The sequence below is a fragment of the Oryzias latipes genome, chromosome 1 (genome assembly GCF_053564925.1).
Source record: "Oryzias latipes strain Hd-rR chromosome 1, Olatipes_Hd-rR_3.1".
Lineage (NCBI taxonomy): Eukaryota > Metazoa > Chordata > Actinopteri > Beloniformes > Adrianichthyidae > Oryzias > Oryzias latipes.
In genome coordinates, this window is record NC_136237.1 from 30,728,018 (window position 1) to 30,749,411 (window position 21,394).

A 21,394-nucleotide genomic window follows, 5' to 3' on the forward strand; every position below is an offset into this window, starting at 1 on the left:
GCTGCTTTTATGCATCTTACACAACATAAGAGACACCTAAAGGATACAGAAAACCTCCAATTTCAAACCCTAAACTAATACCAAAGATAATAAAATATGCTCCGTCTGATTTTAAAGCCAAAACTTTAAAAAAATATAGCAGATGACAAAATATGCAAGTTCCTAAAAACTTGACCGAAAATGTAAAAGCAAGCTTACAAAATCCCCCCTTGATCATGTGCCTGAGTGTTGTGAAGCATAGCCAAGTTCAAAGTTCAGTGTACATTAAACTGAAGAGAATAGTTAAATTGCCAAACTCATCAAAAAGGGAAGACAATCCAGCAGTGGGGAATAACCATAAACCAGAAAAAAAAAAAATCAAAAATGCCATAAAGGTCTAAAAAAACTGACATTACTAAACTGCAGTGAAGCCATGGTAAATCCTGCATTTAGAAAAGCCACTGTGTGGAGTACACCTAATTTCACATAAAAGAAAACAGCTGAAGTAACAGGAATGCCAGGTATAAAAAGATGGGGAAATTTCCCCCAGTCATCTTACTTGAGTTTGCAGAGCCAACAGTGTCACATGAGGGGGCATAAAAACACAGGAAGGAAGGCATGCAAAATCAAAGATTTACAAAATAAATGCTTTGCCAAAAGAGAAAACAAGACTTGTTCGATGTCTTTTTTTTTTTAAATGAAAAATGCTCTTGGTTTAAAGATCAGCCCCAAAATGTTATATCCGGAAGGTTTCAGTTACCTACTTGAAATGATTCCATAATAATTGAAGTATTGGTAAATGACTGCAAATACATGTGTATATTTTCCTCTGTCATGCTATTTATAATCTATTCATATGCTCAGAAAAACATACACATTCACACACAAACCAATGTCGAAAATAACAGACCTAAAAAAGGAAACAGCATAGGTCTAAGATCAAGACCATTGAAGCACCTAAAAAAGACAGGCTGATGGAGTAAAAAACTGACTCAGACCATTTAACAAACAGTGCAAAACACTTGGCCTCCTTTTTCCAGGAGTAAACCTCTGGCAAAAGCTCCTGGAATGAAACAACTATGACTCACCTGCATGCTGCAACACATACACCTTATATGGTTTGTGTTCACAGAACTACAACACTAAAAGACTTATTAGGGCCTTGTTTTTGTTACATTTAGACTGCACTTCTTCAGAAAACAAGCCTTAAAAATAATAAAAGCAAAGAAAACCCATGAAATTACTCTATAGACATTAAAATTAACCTTATTTCGTACAATAAAATAAACACACAATACCACATAATGTAATATAGACAAATTAATTATTGCTTATCAACAGATTTTGAAAAGGGGAGGGGCATAATGACTGTAATCACACAGAAAGGTTACTAATAATGAACTAAAAGTCTGCTTTGGACTAACTTGTAACTATATAACTCAAGCTATGTGTAATTCCACCCATCATTGCCTGTGTTTACTCACTGTGGTGGTCAGCATATGCATCGATTACCAAGGTTCCTTGGAGAAAAAAAAATCAACAAGAGTTTTAGTGTGACTAAACCATTCGGAACCGATATAAACCCGTAGCAGTACTAGTCCAAACTAGTCCAAAAAATGTCTGGGGAAGTTTAGTTAATCCAGAACAGCATCAGAACGAACAGGCGGCAGGACACAACCCTACTGTCTCAATGGAGCAAACAAACATATCCGGCCCAAAAGCAAACCCTTAGTAACGTCAATTAAACCACTTTCAAAAAATGGAAGTCCATTATGGACCATAAAAAAACTGGTAGCAAAAAATTATCACAAAAAAGCTCCACCAATAAATTTATAGCTAATGTCTCGATTGTGCTAAACCTCCACAGCGCAGTTAAAACAGGCAAATTAGGCTCCGCTATTCTATTCTACATCTAACTGCCTCAATAAACGTTAGCTAGTACTGTACACGACTTAGCATGGCACGCGCGCACCAAACAGCGTATAACTTCACTTACATCTTTCTGTTCTTGTTTGTTGTTAAACAAGGCGAATCGCTGGAATCGCGCTTTCATCCCATCCGCCATAAACTCTACAAAGCTGAGATCTGAGCAGCTAGGAGATCGTAACTTCGTCGCCGCGAAGTATACTTGGATGTCATTTCTTTGGGAAAGTTAATTCTGCTCCCCTTCAACTGAGGAAGAGTGTGACTGTGTGGCTTGACGGTACAATTCCCCGAAAAATCCGCTCGTGAATATCAAAATAAAAGCTTAAGACTCTATTTTGGGATATTTTACGACACAAAGGTTCCACCTTGGTTTATTATTTTGAAGGTGTGCGCATAAACTTCCGGTTTTTGGCAACAAATGATGGAAGATTGACTGAAAACGGCAACCAAATACGTCAAGGGAATGGGACGAACCCAACTCCTGTTTGAGAACTCAAACTTTAGGCGGTAGCTGTTTGGACGTTTCCGTTACACGATAGAGACCAGAACCGTTTTTGAGCTTCACGAATTTTGTCTACCCTTTCTGTGTTCCGGTATCAACAGAGTAGGCCCAATCAAGCAGGAATAAACACCTTTAGGCCACATGAAAAACATCTCTAAACATTTTATAAGTCGTTCTTTCACCATCTTAGAAGAATATTATTTACAGCAGCATTTCATATATTATTAGCTAAATTTACTGCATATCTTCCAAAAAAATAAATAAAACTCTTGTAAGCAATGTTTACATCTGTTTATCAATAACCATCATGAAAACTTAAACTGAAAAAGGATGAACAGACATTTATTTTGAAAAGACTTTATGAAAACTGAATTATATTAAATTGGAAGGTTAATTAAAACCTTAGATACTGTATCTGCAAATGAAAAACTGTAAATTTAAAAACCTTTTTCTGTAAAGCCGTATCTTAAATTGCAAAATATGTACGCCTGTTTGTTTATGTATTTATGAACCTGTGAATTTTAAATATAGAAATAAATTTTAGAAAAAATAATTCCAAGTTGGCATCTGAATCATTTAACTAATTATTAGAACAAACACAAATGTCTTAAGATTTTCAATTGTAGGCTTGTCTGTAGCGACACCTATTGGTGACTTTGTTTACAGCAGTCATTTTCTCCATAGAAACCTATTGATTCCCTGCCATTAGAAATTGACCCGACTGCTTCTTATAAATGCATTTTGTGATAAACAAAGAATGTGAGCTTTGGAACTGCCTTTCTTCACAAACTCCTAAACAAACATTGGGGAAAGACAAACAAACATGCACATACACACCCACCCACACACACACACACACACACACACACACACACACAAAACAACTCTTTAAGGCAAAGAGAACTGGGTGAAGAAAATAAAACAAAAGAAAATAAACGACTCACTATTTATACAATTAAAACAAGTAGAAGGATATATTTCCATAGAAAAAAAACAAATATGAAAAAAATTAGCATGGAGAACATAATCTAAATAGTAAAGCTATAATAATGATTCCTCAGCAATAGGCAAACTCCCAGCTGCTGAACATCCTTTTTACATTTTATTATAATTAAAGTTTCCAAGTCATTTGGAGGCTAAATGCATATCATGAAATGTCCATTTGCTTTTTTTTTTTGCAAATCAGCTTAAGAATAAATTTAAGAGAATAAAAATAAAAGATGACACTAGAATCTTGGTTGACCAAAAAAACACCTTTGGAGACTTTGGAATGGTGGTGAACTGCTTTACAAGGCAGCTTTTTAACCACATATTGGTTTATGTCAAACTGAGGAGAAGAAAACATTTTTCTATCACCTTGCTGTAAATCAAACTTTTTTGATTTCAAAACACTTGCCTTGAGTTAAGTCTTTTAGGTTAATGAAGGTAAAACAAATCTTTCAACAAAAAAGATTTGACACCAAACTGAGGACAATTTAAAAGGAAACAGAAAAAAATATCAATATCCATTTATAAATTAGAATTGTTGTGATGCAGATTTTTATTTAATTACTTGTAAGCTTGGCAAAAAAAGATAGCATCATCACCTCCTACAGCAAGAAGTAGCACAAATAACTTGGAAGATTCCAGGACTGTTTCCAAATCATGTGATCTAAAGAGAGAGTTCTCTCAAACACAAATGAGCTAATATATTTGCCAGATAGAGTAATTTGCACAATCTAGCCATCTAACTATTTTTCCATAAGTGGTTGATTTTTAAAAATATGTCTATGCCCGATACTAGAAAGCTCATTGATATCACAGACATGTGATTTGCAGACTTTTATTATGAAGACATTATTGAACCCTGTAATGTTAAAACTCTACATTAACAGCTGCACATCTATTATTATCCCTTCCAAACTTTTTTCCTACCATTTTACTCACTTTTGTTGTCATCAGGACATTTATTTTTTCTAAATTTTACTTTTTCCTCAATGTCTCATTAGTATTTTTATTTTCTCTTGTAATTATGCAATTTCAGATCACGGAATGCAATTGAGGGCTGCACGGTGGCGCAGTGGTTAGCACTCTTGCCTCACAAGTCTGTTACAAGTCTGGCTCAAGTCCTGCCTGGGGGACCTGAAACAGAACACCTTTCTGTGTGGAGTTTGCATGTTCTCGCCGTGCATGCGTGGGGTTTCTCCGGGGACTCCGGCTTCCTCCCACCGTCCAAAAACATGCTTCATAGGTTAAACGGTCACTCTAAATTGTCCCTAGGTGTGAATGCGAGTGAGTGTGCGTGTGACTGTGACCCTGCAACAGACTGGCGACCTGTCCAGGGTGTCCCCTGCCTTCGCCTGCAAGAGGGCAGAATAGGCTCCAGCAGCCTTGTGACCCCGAAAGGGAAAAAACGGATTAGAAAATTAATGAATGAAAATCAATTGATTGGGTGACACCAACACTACCTTTAATTCAGAATATTCAAAGTACCTTGATTCTACCAAAACAATCCATTGATAATTAGCATTTTCATATTAGTGTGCATGCGTGTGTTTAAGCCCAGTGTGCAAAAACAACAGGCAACTATTTTGAAGACTGAAAATGCGGCAAAAACTGGAGCAATCACACTCACACAAACTCCACAACACAGGAAGTGGCTTCCATGCCAACAAGCTTCAACTTCCTGCCAAAATATTATTAACAGATTTTTTTTCTTTTACAGCCAAAGCAAGAGAAATGCATCGAGTCACAAGGAAGCTCTGTGTTCTTGCAGAAGAACAGCCTCTCCTTGTGTTATCCATTCTGCCTAAGGATGTCAGTCATGTTTACAGAACACTGCAGGGCGTGTGCACGCTGCTGGTGTATTTAGTGTGTCTTACTGGATAAGCATGCAGGTATTTGCCCTTCAAGTGTGAATGCTTTCTACAAGAAGCAGGAGAGGCACATCAATGTCAAAAGGACATTTTGTCATGTGGCTTCATTTTATGTCACATCTAATATCCTTCATTGTCTCTGGTATGTTGGGATAATATCAGATATCTTTAGCCGGATTCGGACACCAGCTGCCCCTCTGCTCTTCACTCAAAGCCTCGTGGAAGTTCTTGCCATTTGGAACAAAGGTAAAAGCAGTAAAGGTCAGCAGTGTGTTTGTCAGCAGAGTGTGTAAATATAAACCCTGCCAAAGGATAGGTGCTTTCATTGTGCTGGTGAATGGAAGTAGAGCACAATCTAGCATCAAAGCCAGATTGGGTTTCCCTCAGCGGGATGCCACGAATGCTGGCATGGTCACACTAAATACTCAGCCAGCTTTTTGTCATACGTATAAATTTAAACATGTTCCCCGGCTGACCCCTGCCCTGTATTTCATTCCATCCATCACCTGATATAAAGTGTCTCTATTAAACTGCAGCTGACTTAAAGGTTGAGCTTCTGTTGGTTAGAAAACCTGGAATTAAGTCTTGCTAGTGGAAAGGACAAAAAATGTTAGTATAATCTAGTTTAAAAAACAATTTAACTATGTGAGATTAATGCATTTATGAATGTTCCTTAGTATAAAAAACAAAAACAAAGGTAGATTTGAAACTGATCAAACATACCTTAATTAACATTAACTGGGTATTTAGAGGAGTAAAAAGGAGGTATTTAACTGTGAGCATGATGATCGCAGTGTATAAACATAGTGGTGGAAGCATCATGATCTGGGACCGTTATTCAAACAGTCATGGAAAAAAAGTCAATTTCAGTATTTTTACAGAAGCTACAAATTTTAACAGTTTGTTAACTATAGACCAGAAACCTCTTAGATGATTCATTATGGTTGCCAGAAATGGTTATGGTTAAAAATAAATTTTCCTTAAAGAAATAATTGAGATTCATGCATTACAATGGTTTTGTTTTCTAACAGATATGCAATCATCCCTTAAAGTTTAGGGTGGTTGTTTATGCTGCCATATAACCTACCTTGGTGGTTTCCTGGCACCTGAAGACATAGCAGGCACAGCTTTGCCTGCCTGGAGTGTCCCTCACTAAGCAGGCAAAGCTACTGGGCTCCTGGCTGTTGTGCATCAGGTTGGTCACTTGGTGAGGTCGGCATTCAAACAGCACGGTATGTGTCAGAGGGTCCCAGAAATGTTGTTGTCCCTGAGCAGACACACACCGAACCCAGGACAGCGACACACTGAGCCAAACTGCTTTATTGTACGTCGCAGGATTCAAGTAACCGCCTCCACTCCTGCGATCAGGTGATCCAGCACCTGGATCCCTTGCTGCGGACCTGCAGATTTCCGCCACCACCCAGGGCAGCATGGTCATGGTGGTCAGATGGTGGACTGGCTGGGAACCAATAAGAGTCAGTTTGTAGTTTATCTCCTGGCCCCTGTCGTCATTGACCTGTGGCTTCCAGGATGCACTCCTCTCCCTGGGAGACACCAACCTCTGGTCTTTTGGAGAGGCAGAGCTCAGGTGGGAGAAGGACGGGCAGGAGCGGTGGTTTGACGTTAGACCAATACCGAGTGTGTCAGAGCTCTGCAGCCTCTGCTGTTCGCCTCTCCTTGGTTTGGTCTCAAAATAAAGCCCCTCCATGACTTCTTAGAGCAGTTCCTCCCCCATACCTGCAACACATCCATGAAAAGGTACACTATAAAAAACAACATTACCCCAAAAACATTGATGTAAACATTTTAACTAATTTATTTAAGCAAAAGATACTTTTGATTTTTTTTTTACTTTAAGTTTTCTATTAGATGTACACAATATTGTCCCATAAATTTTGCCCAATCCTCAAACAAATGCAACAATGACATAAACCTTAAATTAAAGAAAAATGCGTTTTCTATGTAAAAATATATTATGTTCATATTAATAAAATTGTAAGCTATTTCCTGATTTAATTTTTTGGGTGACAAGGTTTAGTTATCAATTTTTGTACAAAAAGCTTAAGTATTTGGGTAAATTTTACATGTGTTTTTTTTGGAAATTGTAAATATTTCTATTGATTAAAGAGAAATATGGGTACCATTTACCCATAATAATTAGGTAAACATACACTCGCTGGCCATCTTATTAGGCACACCTCTCCAACAGCTCAGTAATGCAAATTTCTAATTAGCCAATCACATGGCTCACTAAAATTGAACAATAAAAAGATTGGACAAACATTTTCGAGCCTTATGGGTCTCCATTTCTGATGTGACAGTCAGGTGGTCGGGTCAGAATTTGGCGTCAACATGAAAGCATGTTGCATCTTCTTGCCTTGTATCAACAGTTCAGGGTGGTGGTGGTGTAAAGTGTGGGGGATATTTTCTTCCCCTTACTACCAATTGAGCAAGGTTACAAAGCCACAGACACCTGGGTTTTGTTGCTGACCATGTCCATCCCTTTATGACCACAGTGTACCATCTTCTGATGGTTACTTCCAGCATGATAACGCACCATGTCATACAGCTAGAATCAGCTCAAATTGGTTTCTTGAACATGACAATGAGTTCACTGGACTCAAATGGCCTCCATAGTCACCAGATCTCAACCCAATAGATCACCTTTGGGATGTGGTGGAATGGGAAATGGTATCATGGATGTGCAGCCAAAACATCTGCAGCAACTGCATGATACTATCATGTCAATATGGACCAAACTCTGACGGATATTTCCAGAACCTTGTTGAATCTATGCCACCAAGGATTAAGGCAGTACAAAGGGTAAAGGGGGATCCAACCTGGTACTTGAAAGATGTACCCAAGTGGGAGTGAGTGTATTTTAAAGAATTTAAAAAAATCTTGTAATTCCACCCCTCCAAACCTACTTTTAAATGAATCCAGAAGAACATAAATCCTCTCATTGATTTTTAATACGATCTCAAAGCTACACAGAGAATTTGAAGGTGTTTGGCCGCTTCCCCTCGAGACTCAACCAGTTAAGCGACTAATCAGCCTCAAGGACAAGCATCTGACGGCTCCCGTGAATTTTGGCCTACATGCGGCCGCTTACATGTCAGACAGGGGGGGGTCCGGTGAATCTCATCTGACCCACTTGCCCCACACATAAACAAGACGCGGAGCTGACATGTAAAAGGAGACAAAAAGTAGACCAAAAAAGGGGGTTTGAAACGCAAAGTGCTCATTTGTCCCACCACCATTGGAGCTACCGTGACATTTTCACAACACAATCCGACATAAAAGAATTGGGGATACAATGCTGAATGAATGAGCTTACTTCATTTCTCGACCTTGAGAATGTTTAAGTCTTTGGCATAACGGTGTGAGAGACTCATCTGCGCGGACGTCACGCGGAAGTGAAAACTATTTAGGGCGCTGTTGCACCTGTGCGTTTCACAATTGATCACAATATATTTTTTAAATAGTCTTTCACGTGGGCTAATTTTTTTTACTACAAACGCAGCTACTAAAAGTAAAATAAAAAGTTGTTACTTTGGTTTGGAAGTTCTAAAATAATTCTGTAAACGTTTTTTTTTTTGGTCAGCCCGCTGCAGTCTCATCTCACCTGTTTCAGTTCGGTCCCGCGTGAAGAGCTGCACGCGCTGCAAACACAAAGGAGAAAAACACGCCGCGAGACCTTTCCACAGCTGAAGTCGTCAAAGCTCCGGTTAAAAATAGAAGACAGGGCAGGCCAGACCGCCTTCCTCAGCATGACAAGTGCACTGCTACCACGCGCTGCTAGAGGGATGTAAATATGTAAATGATGGGTGACGTATAGATCTCACTCAACCGTCAGAAATGGTTTTATTCAGAGGAGAATAATGGGCTTCATCACAGTAGTAGCATGGCGCCCCAGTAACACGAAGTCAAGAGTCATACTGGAACATAAAAGGGTATTTATAAATTGAGACATGATCATGATGATCTCAGGATTTGCATTAAGATTCAAAGAGTGGAAAGACCTTTGATAAGGGGGAAAAAAGTGTATCTTACAAAGTTATACTTTTAAAGTTTTAAAGCCCTTCCAATGTCAAGTTTTTCAGAATTCTGTAACAGCATCAGCATTTACAACTCTCCATAAATGTCTTACACTTAACGCTGAACCCAAAGTTAAGAAAAAATGTATATGAGAAAAACAAAAAAACTAGAAACAAAGAATTGACATTGTTGAAATGGCAAGTTGCACATGTAGTTGGTCTTTTTTCTAAGATTAAAAAACGACAATAAAAAATAAAATAAAGTCACAGTGTTTATATGGAATCAGGATTAGCAGGTTTTGTTACCTCCAACAATCTAAACAAAGAACAAATGTACAGCAATTAGTAACTTATGGTGATCCCTAAACATCACTTACATCTCGACTGCATGCTGTTTGAAAGTCAGCCAATGAGTTTCACCAAAAGTTATGGATTCCTGGTTTACAGATTTGTGATTTTTCTCTTTTTTGTTAATCCCTGTCACAGAACAGTGTGTTGTTTCTCCAGCATTCATCAGTAGAACATAAACATTTAGATATTAGGAAACAACTTAAGATCAGCTGTAAAGATAAATCCAAGAATTTCTTGTGAAATCAGAAAAATAAATCCTTATTTTTGAGAGTAGTGAATAAAAGAAAAAAACTGCTGGCAAAAATAATTTTTATCTTTGTAAAACTTAAATATATAATATTACATTTTTTATTATTTGTATATTAATATGTAAAAATGAATACTGTATATTTTCCAAAAGTGGCCGGTCTCCAAGACATCGATCTCCAATAAACACCGGGTCTAACAGGTGCTCTATACTTTGGATTGCCAGTCTCTAAAGAAAAACTTATGTTTGGCTAGTTTAGAATAAAAACTCAATTTATGAAAGGGACTTTCTTAAGGAAGTATTTAACAACAAACAATTAAACGGTTGTTGCTTCTACTCCAAATTATTAGGGGGCACAGATTCTGGCAGGTTGGATCAGCGGCCTGACAGAATCTGTGCCCCCCTGTTTTCAGTAAAATATGTAGGGAAAAAAAGTCAAATATGACAGCAAATTCCTACAAGCCCCAGAATAAAGTATATAGCCAACATCCACCTTCTTTTTACGCCGTTTGGGGCAAAATCTGAGTGCTACGAAACAAATCAATGCCAGAAGTCGTGACACAAGGGAAAAAGTTCTGGCAGGGTAAACATATCTTGGCACAACACCCGTTTCCAATAGACGCATGTCTCTAATAGACCCCGGGCCGGCTGCCAAATGTTTGGAATATATACGGTGGAGGACATACTGTGACAATTAAAAAATGTACGTCTAAGCTGAATAGAATCTCCTTAGTAAGACATTATGTAAAAGAATGCTTCAGAAATATAAACATATCCCAGTGTGTTCCCTTTTTGAGTATTATTCAGGCTTGGGCTGCAGTTTATTCTTTGTTGGTTCAAAGAAGTTCTCAATGATGGCCTCAACCAAGTCATCCAGCTCCTTCTTTAGGTGAGTCACATCACTGATGAGAGCAGGAGGGGAGAAACAAACAAAACGTCATAATGAGGTCAGTGCATTACTAACAGCTGTTTTACAACACTGAATCAAATGTACATGTTAATTCTGACAAATTCAAATTAAAAAGGAAAATGATTACAATAAAATAAAGGATTTTTTCATAAAAAAGTGTGATCTTTGTTCTATATGTTTAACAGTTTATCTTAAGACATCACTCCTTTCCAATTGCCCACCTGTTACCAGGAGCAGCGCATAGTTCCGTGTAGTATTTGATTTTTGGCTCTGTCCCACTGGTTCTCATGGTGGCTACACACCCATTAGAGAAAGTAAACGTGATCATCTGACTGGAGCGAGAGGTTGGAAGAACCTGAAAGATGATAAGCGACAGTGGTTAGATGAACAAAAACGAGAATGTTTTATTGTTTAAATTGGCAGAAACATCCCCAAACCCAACAGTACCCCAAAAGAGTAAAACCCATCAGAGCTTTGTGTCTGTCAGTGAATGTCATCTCTGTATGCCCTCACAGCTTTGTTGTCAGGTTGGTTGCTATCGTAGCCGGTGGTCAGGTCTCGGACAGCAGAGATGCAGAAGCGGCCACATTCTGTGGGGTAAGAGTCAGGTTTGCCGCTGAAGTTGCGCAGACGTTCAAACAGACTGTGGATGACTTTCTGATCGTGGCAGATAAAGTAGGAGTTTTTGCTGATGTGGTAGCCATACCTGAGCAATTGAAAAAGCAGAAAAGAAGGTTTGATTTAACAACCCATGAATGGGTTTAATCCAATGAGCTGAACACCGTCAAGCCTGCTTAGCATTAGGACGGACCACTGCCTGTCAACACCAAATGAGGTAGAATTGTACAATTTTACTCCAGAAGCTCTTAGGAAGGTATGCTGGGATTTGAACACAAAATGATTTAATGCAGTCTAGTGGTCCTTTAAACTTTTACTAAGCTGTTATTCAAGAGCTTTAACATTTCTTCTCTTTCACCCCTTTGCTTACAGATTCATACACCGATATGGAAGCATGCAGCTTAAAGCTCCACCAGTGTGTGAATGGGACTGTGGCTGTAGAGAGCGTTGGACCTTCCAAGAAGGTAGTATAGCACTATGCAATCATTTCCAAGCCCTGAAATTTCTTCTAAACATCTTAATTTGAAAGCAGCCAAAACGGTCTTGAGATTTAACTGAGCAAGAGACCACCTTAAAAAAAGCACCACGGACTCCCAGAATCACCAACCATGTCATACCATTAACACAAAGCAAACTTCTTGGACTTTTTCCGCACAAATAGACAAATTAACACATCAAGCGCTCAAAGGCATCAAAGGCGCTCCATGCTTTACAAGGTTTGCTCCAACAAATGGAACCACACCGATTTACCAGGAAGTATTACACCCGGATGTGACCATAATTTGGAGAAATACCACAACTTGCCCACTGTTCCATTCTGGGGCTCTAACTTGTGTAGTTTTTTTTTTTTTACTACGGCATCTTTTAACAAGTTCAGTCACAAGTGTGACTCTTTGGTCAGCACGGCCCCATGGAAAACACCTGTCATACCCCTCAGTTGGCATCATTATGTGTGACACGTGCGCGTCTTACTCTTCATAGATGGCGGAGAGCTTCTGGGATAGACTTTTGTTCTTAGTGGCCAGAAAGGAAACCATCTCTCCTGCTATTGCTGCAGCACTGACTCCATCTTTATCCAGGACAGACTTACAACACATGTAGCCTGCAATAAACACAGACACGCTTTCAGTTCTTCCCCCGTGCAGAGAAATATCCTGTTTCTATAGTCAGCTGTTGCTTCTTTTAATAACAGTGTGTCCCCAAAGGCATGCGATGCCAATTACAGTTCACTATCATCCAGTAATATAGGAAAGCTCCTTAACTATGTTATGTAATGTGTCCATCTTTTATTAAATGACCAAACTTTAACCCAAGGTTGACAGTGAGAATGGTTCATTTTTTCTAATGATAAAAGGTTTTTGGTAGCAAAAGTTAGAAGCTCTCATCCCAGACCAATCGAAGAGTTTTATATTTTAATACATTATTATTTGCTGAAGCAAACTCCCACAGAAAAAAAAAAAAAAAGAACTGAAAACTATAAGAACCCTTTCAACCCTGACATATTTGACATTTTCTTCTAATTTCATTCTGACAGGGAGTCCCATCCTGTAAAGCTGCCAGAGTCAGAAAGCTCTGGTTAGAACGACATCCTCCAAGGGAGGCTTTTCTTCTGATCCAACCCTCAGAATAGAGATGTTTCCAATATTTAAAAGTGGTTTTCAGCTGCTTGGTTGGCGTGGCAAGTGAATCTGTCAAACACAAATGACCATAGTCTGGAACTCACGTTACACTGAAGAGTTTTACAAGGGAACTTGAAGCTTCAGGAGGAATAAATGTAAAACTGGGATATAAAAATTCTACCATCTATGCTGCTCTACGCACAGTCTGGCTACATAAATGTGTAACTATTATCTATGAGCCATATCCCTGACAGGAAACGCAGAGTGCTCTGAACAGGACAAGGGTTGAACTCCTTCAACCCCACAAAAAGTCAAAATATCATTTTCATTATAGGTACTGCACTCTGACCTATGAAAGCGTACTGCATTCAATTAAAAGAAAAAAAACATTTTGGTCATTTTTTCGTGTTTAAAAAAAAGCCACAGTGTGTCGGTGCCAAACACATGTAGTTTATGTGCTATGGACAGTTTGTTTTTTGTTTGTGGTAATGCAGAAAATGAGCCAAAGCCAGAGTTTTTTAATAAATAGGATCTGCTAGATCTGAGCTTTGAGGTCTGCCTTGATGCTGATGCATGTGAAGCTGCAGAGGCCGTTTGTTGTTCTTTGCTCATGTAGTCCAGAAGAATTACAACAAAAATCAAAACAAATTCACAAAAAGCACCCGTTTTTTATACTGATATGTGTGGAAGAAGAAATAAAAATTGTTGTGCATACCTATAGCTTCTTCAAAAGCAAACAAGACTGTGTTGCCCTGGTCTATGAGATCTTTGGCTCGGTTTCCCATCCACTTGAACCCGGTTAGCGTTTCCTGTGTTAAGATCAAATAAAGCATGAACAATATTCTTCCCCTCCATATTTGCGAATGGGAAAGTTTAAAAACAAAAGAAATTCATCAAGATGAATGACAGAACTTTTCTAGAATTGAAACAATAAAAAGAAAAGTAAAAAATACTTGATTAAATTGAAATTAAGCAGCATTCTTGCTCTTTTTACAGAAGAGCAAACCAGAACAAAAGTTTCAATGCTCAGTGGTAAAGTTGGGTGTGATCCTGCATTATAGTTGTTAAAGACCTGCAAACTCTTTTCTGTAAACCTTAGATTATCAAGTGTAACTGTTTTTAAGCAGCGAGAATGAAATCAGAGTTTTAGATGTGAAGTGTTACCTCAAAGTGAAAGCCCTCCTTCAGAGCAATTGCTCTCAGTATTTTGGATGAGACCGTGCTTGATAACATGTAGATCTTTTTCAAGACAGCAGCGTCAGGGTTCTGCTGTTTCCAGCAGCTGAATAACCACCAACCAAGCAGCGCTCCCAACTCATTACCGCTGAAGACTCGCCACAGCCCACTACAGCACAAACAGAGAGAAAAATTCAATTTTTTTCGCTAAGAATATGCTTATATTTTTTTTTTTTCTTGTGCTGTATTCTTGTGTAACAAAAATGTTCCGAATTTTTCAAGCAGATTGCTGAAACCAGACTGTAAACCTGCCCTGGAATAAGTAAATGACTGCTTAAAGCGATGATTTCTGCTTTACAGAAGAAACCCTGAGAGACGAGCTGTTTTCTTTCTCAAAGTTTTAGAATGGTGGCAAATATTTTGCTAATTAACTGGTGATGTTTGTGGACAAAACTACCTCTCTTGTTTTTCAGCAACAGCCAGTCGATCAGCATCTGGGTCATTTGCCAACACCACAGAGGCCCCCTCCTTCTCTGCAAGTGCAAACGACAACGTCTATGGGGAAGGGGAAAAAAAAAAAAAACAACAAAGAAATTGTTACATAGTTAAGTAAAATGCAACTTCCATTATATGTAATCTGCAACTTGTTTGCTGGTGGGATTTCTGGAAGCCTTTACACACCAAAACTCCCTCTCCTTCCTCCGGATTGGGGTATTTGACAGTGGGAAATTCGGGGTCGGGATCCTTCTGTTCCTCCACAGCATATGGAGGAGGCAGGTCAAAGGCCTTGAATGCTGACTGGACAAAAGAGTGACCAACGCCGTGCACAGACGTGTGCACTATTTTCACTTTTGAGCTCTTGTTTATGTCCCTGTCAAGTCAGGAAACACATTTTCCTCCTTTAGTTGATTTCAGACTAAAACAAATCTCTGATCAGAGAACAGGGAATAGTTGACTTAAGTGTCTAAACACCAAGATCTTCATAATTGTCAATAACTGTCAGAGTTATTCCACGAATCACCTGTAATGACAGAGTTTCTGGATGGCTTTGAAGTATTGCGTGTGGACATCTTGATAGGGGTCTTTGAGCAAAGGGCTTTTAAGTGCCTCTTCTGCGTTCCAGGACTCTGGCCAGGGTTCTAAGTTTCCTTCTATGGCTTTAGAGATTCCTTTGTCATGAGGAGACACAATCTGCGCCCCATTTTCCCAATAAACCTACAATAAACAACAAAGTATCCCCGGTCAGACAAAATACAAAAAGATATGTCAGTGTATGAAACGGCAAACAAAAGTAGAAAATTGCCTTGTAGCCGTTGTCCTGTTTGGGGTTGTGAGAAGCAGTTATCATGATGCCTGCACACAAACTCAGGTGGGAAACTGTAAAAGGCTGCAGGACAAATAGGAGAATGAAAACAGACAATTGCATAGTAAGTAAAATACAAGATATAAAGTTTAAAACATAAAAAAAAACTGAAAAAAGTTGACCGTACCTTTGAAAACAGACATAAAAAGTAATAAAAGCTGAAAGGATTTACTGCTAAAATATTGTTTGTGTGGGGAACCAGACAACATTTAAAAACAGAATATTAGTATACAGTGCTCCCTCGCTATGATGCGGTTTACCTTTTTTGGTTTTGCAGATTTTCTTCCAATTTAACTGTGCATGCTTTTTGTTACAGTGAACGGTGTTCTGCGTCCTGATTGGCTCTGGAACTTGTCAGTCAATCTTCTCTGTTATGTCTGGTACAGGATACGTTCAGCCAAACTTACAAACATTTTTGATAGCGAGCAGATCTTTCCTTTAATTCTTTAAAACTGAACTTATTTTTTGACCAAAGTATGAACTTTGAAAGTTTAAACAAGAGAGAAAAATGTGAAAATGTTTGTAAGAAAGGTGTATAAAGTATGTAGTGAGGTTTTACAGCCTTAAATCATCTATAATTAATAATAAACTAACTAAAGCAGATTTTACCTATCATGAGTTATTTTTAGATTGCAACTCCTACAATAAATGATGAAAAACTTTACTTGATAAAAAAATGATAAAATCATCTCAATAGATCTTTTAAGAGGAATCAAATTCATAAAATAAATCCTCTTAAAGACAGTTTACCAACTTTTTAACTACTTATATGTAGCACTTGGAATAGCTGGTTGGGGTGTAGGCTCCCCTCTATATAGTGTACCGACTAGGAACTTAAGTTGAACAATAGAACAAGTCGTTTACTGGGTGAATTCAGGCTGAATAGAATTGATATAACTTTTGTCTAGATCTCTTCATCGCCACTCAGAAACATGTCAACAGATGAACCGACTTGACTCAGGACAGTGAATGTGGTGAAGCTCGAGTTTGAAATAAACCGGAGAACAGTTTTGTTTGATGGTCTAATCACAGAAATTCAAGTGATTACCACAAAGGGTGTTGGGGTGATGTCAGAGAAGAGATGAACCGGGACTCCTCTGCTTGTGAACACTGCAGCAGCCAGACTGGCAAATCGCTTGCTGCTGCCTCCACTGGGAGGGTGGGCCCGCGCATCGTAACCAATCACCACCCCTCGCTCCTTCAGGTCCCCAAAAGTCTGCTCCAGATAACAGCAGAAACCCTGTCCAGGTAAAAGAGAACATAAAAGAGGACATTTGTTATTGTGTGATTGCAACAGCAAAACAATAACACTGTTCCACATGTGTGTTGTTTAACCAAGAATATTATATCAGGAATACAGAATATAATCATGAAAAATACAATTCCATACTAAAAAGTCAAAGATGTGCAACAATGAATTCCAAATAAAAGCTAAAAAGCATTTTATCTTCACTCTTGAAACCGTGCACTCACATGTTCTGCAGTAATGGACACACATGATCCAGGTAATCAGTTGTGAGTGGGGAACGGACATATAGCAAACATACAGACACATCGGCCGTTGAGGCCTGGAGTGAAACGGTAAGAAGGGTCAGAGAGCAAAAAAGAAAAAGAAATGACCTGAGGTCATGGCTAAGTTTGACAAAGAAAATCTGATCTACTTTGAAAACAAACTTCAAGAAAAGTTTTGTCTCATTCTTAACATTAGTTTAGAGCTGCCTGTCCTTCCTCAGCATCTACCATCCATGCCTGTTTAAAAACTCTCTCTACACTGCTTGGCACTAATGAGCAGACTGAGCTGAATTCTGAATTCTGACTGAACATATCTGATCCAGGTAAGCAGTGTGTACAAAAACTCCTAATCATACGATGACTGATAATGGTCGGCTAATACTTCATACTGATTGGCCATCGCAGGGGTTTTCTTCCAACAGCTGTCCACACTCTGTCTCTGTACTCCCGCATGGAAGTCCCATCAAGTTTATTTCCTAACTTCTTCAGTAAAGCTTCCATCATGGGCAGTGTTAAAAAGACAGTTTTCTCGATCCAGTTTGCTCAAAATAAGTATGGACGCGACTGTACCACGGGCATAGAATACCAAACATCATCGACTTGTGTCACATTTCCCAGCAACGGGGGCAATTAGCTTCCGGCCTCGTGACCCGGGCGATTACAAATTGTTATTAAGTATAAACGACTTGTAAGACCTGAGGTGATATTTTAGCAATCATGGAGACTAGAACGAGATATATGGCCTGGGAGCTTGAGGGTCCTGCACAGTATCTTAGCTGTTCCTAGCACTGCGCTTTTCTGGACTGAGAGGTCTGAGGTCTTTCCAGGTATCTGTTGTAGCCACTCTTCCAGCTTGGGGGTTACTGCCCCGAGTGCTCCAATTACCACAGGCACCACTGTCACCTTCACTTTCCAGGCTTTCTCCAGTTCTTCTCTGAGTCCCTGGTATTTCTCCAGTTTCTCATGTTCCTTCTTCCTGATGTTTCCATCGCTTGGCACTGCCACATCCACCACAACGGCTTTCCTCTGTTCTTTATCCACCACTACAATGTCTGGTTGGTTTGCCATTACCATCCTATCAGTCTGGATCTGGAAGTCCCACAGGATCTTTGCCCTCTCATTCTCTACCACCTTCGGAGGTGTTTCCCATTTTGACCTTGGGGTTTCCAGTTCATATTCTGCACACATGTTCCTGTATATTATTCCAGCCACTTGATTGTGGCGCTCCATGTATGCTTTACCTGCCAGCATCTTACATCCTGCAGTTATGTGCTGGATTGTTTCAGGGGCCTCTTTGCACAGCCTACACCTTGGGTCTTGTCTGGTGTGGTAGATCTTTGCCTCTATTGCTCTGGTCCTCAGGGCTTGTTCCTGAGCTGCCAGGATGAGTGCTTCAGTGCTGTCCTGTAGGCCAGCCCTTTCTAGCCATTGGTAGGACTTCTTGATATCAGCCACTTCAGTTATGGTCTGGTGGTACATCCCATGCAGGGGTTTGTCCTCCCATGAGGATCTGTCCTCCAGCACTGTCCTCTGCTTTCCATTGCCTGAGACATTCACTGATCTATCTATCTATCTATCTATCTATAGATATATATAGATATATATAGATAGATATATTATTTTCACTATTTGGGCCGGAGTCTAAATATATAATCATGGTTTTCAAATTTAAACGACCTGATAATTTGACAGTAAGGCATAACTTTTGGAGGTCTATATTTATTGTCAAGACGGTTAGTTAGCAGTATTTGGAGCAGACAACAATACAGCAGTGATCGTCACCGGCAGAGACATACAAAACCATGTAACTGCGTGCTTCACGTGAACCAGCAGTTTATCCATTTACTGACCTGCGTGGTCTGGATGATAGTGAGGTCATTCATACAGGATGTGCCGGGGCCCATGGCTGCTCTCAGCCCGGCGGTGCCAAACTCCATCCTGGAAGAGAAGCATTTCTTCAAAGCCTCCACAGCCCCGTCCTGCAGCAGGTCCTTCACCATCTTAACCGTTTTAGGGTTCTACAAAAGAGAAACAAATGGACAGCAATCGTTTTGTTGTTGTTTGTTTTATACTTCATTTCAGCTGTAAGAACTTTTACAAACAAATTCTAGTATCATTTTCAAGAGTAACAAAACCTGAAAAAATAACAAATAATCATAAATATATCAAAAGGCTCACATTTGTAAGACACTCCTTCTAAGCAAACCTAATTATCCAAAGGCTAATGAGCCTGATTCCTTTGCCACGGAGACCTAATTGAGGACATTGCATGTCTTTTTAAGGCCAAGAAGGAATCTGCTTGTTGGTCAGATGTCTGCATGCACATTAGTCTCATCACAGTGAGAGACTCTCGTGACTCAGCTTTTCTACTTTTCTGTAGGGAATAGAAAGCCTCCTGACGGTTTTCAACCAACCCTAACTACAGGATGAGCGCTTCACACATCAAAAATGTCTCTCTGAAGCTGGCAAACCTCCATTCCCTCAAAAACAGACTTCACCTTTACAAACTCCTGAGCCTTCCTCACCAAAAGGCAATTCTTGTTGTGGCATTTCTGCACAACCACTAGGTTAGTGAATTACTGTTAAAACACAGATTGAGTTCACTTTGAATCACAAAGACAATTTCTGATTTAACCTGACGGTTAATTCTTCTTTTACATTCCTTAAAAAAGTAATGTCTGGTTAAAAACTATTTTTCTAAAGGTAGGCATTCAAATTGTGAACCAAGTTGAAACTTATATTATCTGAAAAATGAATTTAAAAAAAGCTGAAAGTTTTTAATTGCATTAAATAAATTATGAATTTACTTAAAATAGAAAAAAATTATGAATTTACTAAATCGATAGATATTTTTTTTAATATTCATAAATTGTACATATAAAAATTATACCATTATTATCAAACACTACAATAATATAAAAATAACTCGTCAAGGAAAGGTAAAACATAATAAATGAACATAAAAAATGTAGTCCAACAAAATGTATTTCTATGTTGAGAAACTAAATATGATGCAAAGGAGAAATATCTAGTGTGAAAAAACCAAAACAGTACTTAAAGATTTCATTTCTGGCCCCCTAAAGAAATTAACAACAGGTCAAGCTGAAAGAAAAATCCCACAACTTGACATCAGTGCAAATACGGTAATTTCCTCCCCCAAAAATATGATAAACTGAATGGAATACATATAATGTAAGTAATACATGGATTTTTACAGCTTAATTGCTTCATTCAACTGCATATGTAATTAACATTAATTGTTATTGTATAAAAAAACAAAAGTCAGCCAGGAATATTGTGCACCATTAATAACAAAAATAACAAAAGTAAAGAGAAAGACTAGTGAAGATGAAGTGATTTTGATAATTAAAAATAAATAAAGATATAACCAAAACTGAATGACCATTTTAAAGCCATTAGTTGGGTTTTATTTAGTAAACAAACCTTGAAAGTAATTTACGTTTAGGATCCCCACTAGAAATATAAAAAATATATCATCTAGACATAGATTTTGTCAGTGATGTGCATTTTGACTAACACAAGACTTGTGTTCACGAGAAATATTTAACAAAATCAAGATTTAGCTTTACTTATAACTTATTAAGTGTATAACAATGGATACACTAGCAATAGTGTGTTTGTCAAGACTAGAATTTTGACACGGAGTTTGCTTTTCAGCGGGGGGGAAAATGTAGTTACTGAAATAAAAGCGAGACATTGTTGAACACTCATCAGCTAAATCGAGTTTGCAACAACAAAGCAACACATTTCTTAAAAAAAAACATTTTGTTGTTAGCTAGCTTAGCTAACGCTAGTCAGCGAGGATTTTCCCTGTTTGAACGGACGTTACAGACCTGCTGTAAACGCCGTAAGGTGTAAAGCAGTGAAAACAGAGAGCTAGCACTGCAGGCTAGCTGTCAGGTTACCTTGTCATACTGCAACCATAGCTGGACAGCCTGGTCCAGTTTAGTGTCACCGGTGGGAACCAAATCGTTCTGCATGTCTCTTCTTAGTTCGGCTCCAGGCGATTTCCAGTTTATTTCTGTAAGTTCTTAGAAGCTTAAAGTTCTCCTCTAAAATGATTTTTCAGCTCTCCAGCAGCCGGGGATGACGGCACCTGACTCCACTTCCGAGCCACAGCAGACAGGCAACCAGCTGCGACCAATGACTGCTTGTAGAGGCCGCGAGGTTTGCGACACGCATGCGTCACTTGCGGCGTTCGTGGACTGTCGTAAAACTGGGTGTTACATTTCTCTGACTTTTTTGTGTTCTAAGGAAGATGAATTTAGATAAATTTAT

The 21,394-nt window shown here is 38.8% G+C and overlaps 2 protein-coding genes across 16 annotated transcripts in view; both read right to left on the minus strand.

The window, feature by feature from the left end:
- The window catches only part of LOC144991184 (TBC1 domain family member 1-like), a 45,892-nt gene extending 36,839 nt beyond the window's left edge, over positions 1-9,053 (minus strand). For 6 of the 15 annotated variants that reach the window (XM_078945122.1, XM_078945118.1, XM_078945107.1 and 3 more), the window contains exons 1-2: positions 8,888-9,053; positions 6,350-6,999 (exon numbers count right to left, since the gene is read on the minus strand). In XM_078945122.1, coding sequence (XP_078801248.1) covers positions 6,350-6,970 — 621 coding nt within the window. In that variant the 5' untranslated portion in view covers positions 6,971-6,999; positions 8,888-9,053. Of the gene's footprint in view, positions 1-1,463; positions 1,500-1,975; positions 2,226-6,349; positions 7,000-8,599; positions 8,701-8,887 lie in introns of those variants that run through there. The other 9 variants (XM_078945147.1, XM_078945133.1, XM_078945131.1 and 6 more) reach the window with 5 other exon arrangements.
- Positions 9,054-9,107: 54 nt separating this feature from the next.
- Positions 9,108-21,366, minus strand: LOC144991196 (phosphopentomutase-like). Its single transcript, XM_078945180.1, has 13 exons — positions 21,022-21,366; positions 18,946-19,113; positions 16,632-16,823; positions 15,524-15,607; positions 15,242-15,435; positions 14,902-15,091; positions 14,678-14,775; positions 14,209-14,389; positions 13,760-13,853; positions 12,398-12,527; positions 11,321-11,513; positions 11,029-11,162; positions 9,108-10,799 (listed from the first exon to the last, which is right to left on the minus strand). The coding sequence occupies exons 1-13, from the start codon at positions 21,094-21,096 to the stop codon at positions 10,697-10,699; spliced, it is 1,836 nt and encodes a 611-aa protein (XP_078801306.1). The 5' UTR covers positions 21,097-21,366; the 3' UTR covers positions 9,108-10,696.
- Between the last annotated feature and the right edge of the window lie 28 nt (positions 21,367-21,394).

What these genes read in the sequence shown, in the direction of transcription:
- LOC144991196 (XM_078945180.1), bottom strand. Translation starts at nt 21,096, where the DNA reads ATGCAGAACGATTTGGTTCCCACCGGTGACACTAAACTGGACCAGGCT. An exon ending in TATGGTTGCAGTATGACAAG is followed by an intron (nt 19,114 to 21,021) that starts GTAACCTGACAG and finishes TCTCTTTTGTAG; the next exon opens with AACCCTAAAACGGTTAAGAT. An exon ending in TGCTTTTGAAGAAGCTATAG is followed by an intron (nt 12,528 to 13,759) that starts GTATGCACAACA and finishes TGTTTATTGCAG; the next exon opens with GCTACATGTGTTGTAAGTCT.